General features: G+C 42.3%; 1 protein-coding gene across 1 annotated transcript; it reads right to left on the bottom strand.

Annotated features, from left to right (window-relative positions):
* Positions 1-1051: 1051 nt before the first annotated feature.
* LOC106473460 (transcription factor Sp9-like) lies at positions 1052-2733 on the bottom strand (the record flags this gene model as incomplete). The annotated part of the gene is made up of 1 exon (XM_013934140.2): positions 1052-2733. A coding segment is annotated over one exon (1020 nt), but the record flags the coding sequence as incomplete, so codon positions are not given.
* Positions 2734-2773: the final 40 nt, after the last annotated feature.

Raw genomic sequence — 2773 nt, 5'->3', positions numbered from 1 at the left:
CTCCAACTCGTTATATGATAGTATGTTCCTAGACTCGTTATATGATAGTATGTTCCTAGACTCCAACTCGTTATATGATAGTATGTTCCTAGACTCCAACTCGTTATATGATAGTATGTTCCTAGACTCGTTATATGATAGTGTACAAGTGAATATATAATATTTTTACGAACATATACATAGATATAAATATAAATAGAAAGTGGTTTTACTTTCTCCTCAGTTAAAAATAATGTTTCCAAACAAATACTTTAATACTGGTTAACAAGAAAAAAACAGTCAGCTTGAAAACAAATATCTTAATACAGGTTAACAAGAACAAACACAATCCGTCTCCAAACAAATACTTTAATGCAGGTTATCAAAACAAACACAGTCTGTTTCCAAACAAGTACCTTAATACAGGTTAACAAGAACAAACACAATCCGTCTCCAAACAAATACTTTAATACAGGTTATAAAAACAAATACAGTCCGTTTCCAAACAAATACTTTAATACAGGTAAACAAGAACAAACACAATCCGTCTCCAAACAAACACTTTAATACAGGTTAACAAGAACAAACACAGTCCGTCTCCAAACAAATACTTTAATACAGGTTATCAAAACAAACACAGTCCGTTTCCAAACAAATACTTTAATACAGGTTAACAAGAACAAACACAGTCCGTTTCCAAACAAACACTTTAATACAGGTTAACAAGAACAAACACAGTCCGTCTCCAAACAAACACTTTAATACAGGTAAACAAGAACAAACACAATCCGTCTCCAAACAAATACCTTAATACAGGTTAACAAGAACACGTTTAACTAAATGTGTGAATTCATAGTGCATGTCTGTTTATGTATTGAACATTTGTTTCTTAATATTCTAAACTCTTATTTTGTGACTGAGACCAAGAAGTAAGACCACAACATTTGAGTACATTATCTAATATTTATTTATCGTTTTTAAATCCATTGTAATGTCAATATTCAACGCAATAACACATCAACGCAATAACACAGTTAGGACATTTATAATTGCTTCTTTCTTTGTGTTTTCACAGAGTCCCGTATGCTAACACCACGTGTCTTACATAATGTCACACAACCTTTGACCTTAATATATATAGAGAGAGATAAAACATTGTTAAGTTGGTCATGTCCCGCTTAGGGAATGTTTTCGGACTGTCCATTGTTCTTACTGGATGTCTCTACAAGGTCACACAATGTTCTGTCTTTGACTACATCACAAAGCAGTTTTTTTTAATCGGTTAATACCATCTTGAACTCTTGCTGACATAATGGCGCCTGCGAGTCCATCTTCGTAACACAGTGAAGCTGTCTCACACGAAAGACAGCATCACATGCGACTCGTGAAAAAAAAAATAAAACTATAGTTTAGTGAAAATCCTCTGATGTTAGGGACGTGGTGGCTCCATCACTTAGAGATCAATATACATGTATATGTACATGGGTAATACGAGTTACGTAATCAGTGCCAGTTTGGAGCAACTGTACAGGCAAACAATAACAGTGTTTACAAGTAATTTGGCCACCTCACTCACACGTAATAAGAAAAAAAAAACAACAACAACAACAAATTCAGTTTTTACGAAACCACACAATGTTACAGAGGTCAGGTTAGGTCAAATTTTGACCCAGTAAGACGGCACAGCCAATGTATGGCACAGGATTGTAAGAATAAAGAATTATTTCTCAGACATTATTTGGTGTTCGCGACACATCCGGTTGGACCGTTGGGCACCGGACCGGTCAGTGACGACGATGTGACCCTCGAAGGTTCAGTTTGGCTGTTTTCCGAATCGCTATAGTTTTCGCTACCGCTGCCTTTCTTCTCTGTGCCGTTCCCGTTGTGGGTCTTCACGTGCTTGCTGAGGTGATCGGACCGCATGAACCGCTTGTTACATACGGGGCAGGCGAAACGTTTCTCGCCGGTGTGGGTTCTCAGGTGACGCTGTAACTCGTCCGATCTGGTGAAACGTTTTCCGCAGAAAAGCCAGTTACACACGAAGGGCCGTTCTCCCGTGTGCCAGCGAAGATGAGCCTTCAGGTGTGACGTCTTTCCGTAAACCTTTCCACATCCTGGGATGTGACAACTGTGGATGTTCTTCTTCCTCAGGTGGGCCCCTGCTGGTCCCAACCTCTCCGCCTCTTGACAGTTGGGACAGTCACACGTAGCCCGCCCCGTATATCGTCGCCCGGAACGGGGAGACGGAACTTGAGACAAGGTTGTCTGGGAGAGTCCAAAAGGCGACGGTACGGAGTGGGCCATCGCCTGAGCCGGGGGTAGCATCGACTTGTAAGTATCTTGAAATATGTGTTGACCTGACGTGAGGAGATGTGCGGGGTTGGAGGCAACTGCTAAAGTTGGACCAAGTCCATACTCTCCCCCGGTATAGTTGGCCGGGATCTGTCCGTGCAATCCGGGGGCAGCGCCGGACATATCGAGCCAAGATCCGGCTCCAGCAGAAGCCGCGTGCATGTCCCACCAAGTCGTTGAGTTGAGCGTATTGACCGAGGACACCTCAGTCTTGATGCCCGCGTGGGCGGATCCAGCCATGTTCATGTTAAAAGGCCAACTCTCGTACGGGTGAGCACCTACACCCACTCGGGAATACATACTGCTTAGATGAGCGGTGTCGCCGTGTACTTTGCCCGAAAGGTGATGGTGATGATTATTCTGGCCAATGTCTGCTTGTGGAGATGCCGCCGTGGCTCCGTGGGTAGAACAGGTTATCGTCCGCAGTAAGAAGTAGAGTTAC

The sequence above is a fragment of the Limulus polyphemus genome, unplaced genomic scaffold (genome assembly GCF_000517525.1).
Source record: "Limulus polyphemus unplaced genomic scaffold, Limulus_polyphemus-2.1.2 Scaffold6196, whole genome shotgun sequence".
Lineage (NCBI taxonomy): Eukaryota > Metazoa > Arthropoda > Merostomata > Xiphosura > Limulidae > Limulus > Limulus polyphemus.
The sequence above is the reverse complement of the archived record's forward strand: the minus strand, read 5'-3'. Positions and strand labels throughout refer to the sequence as shown.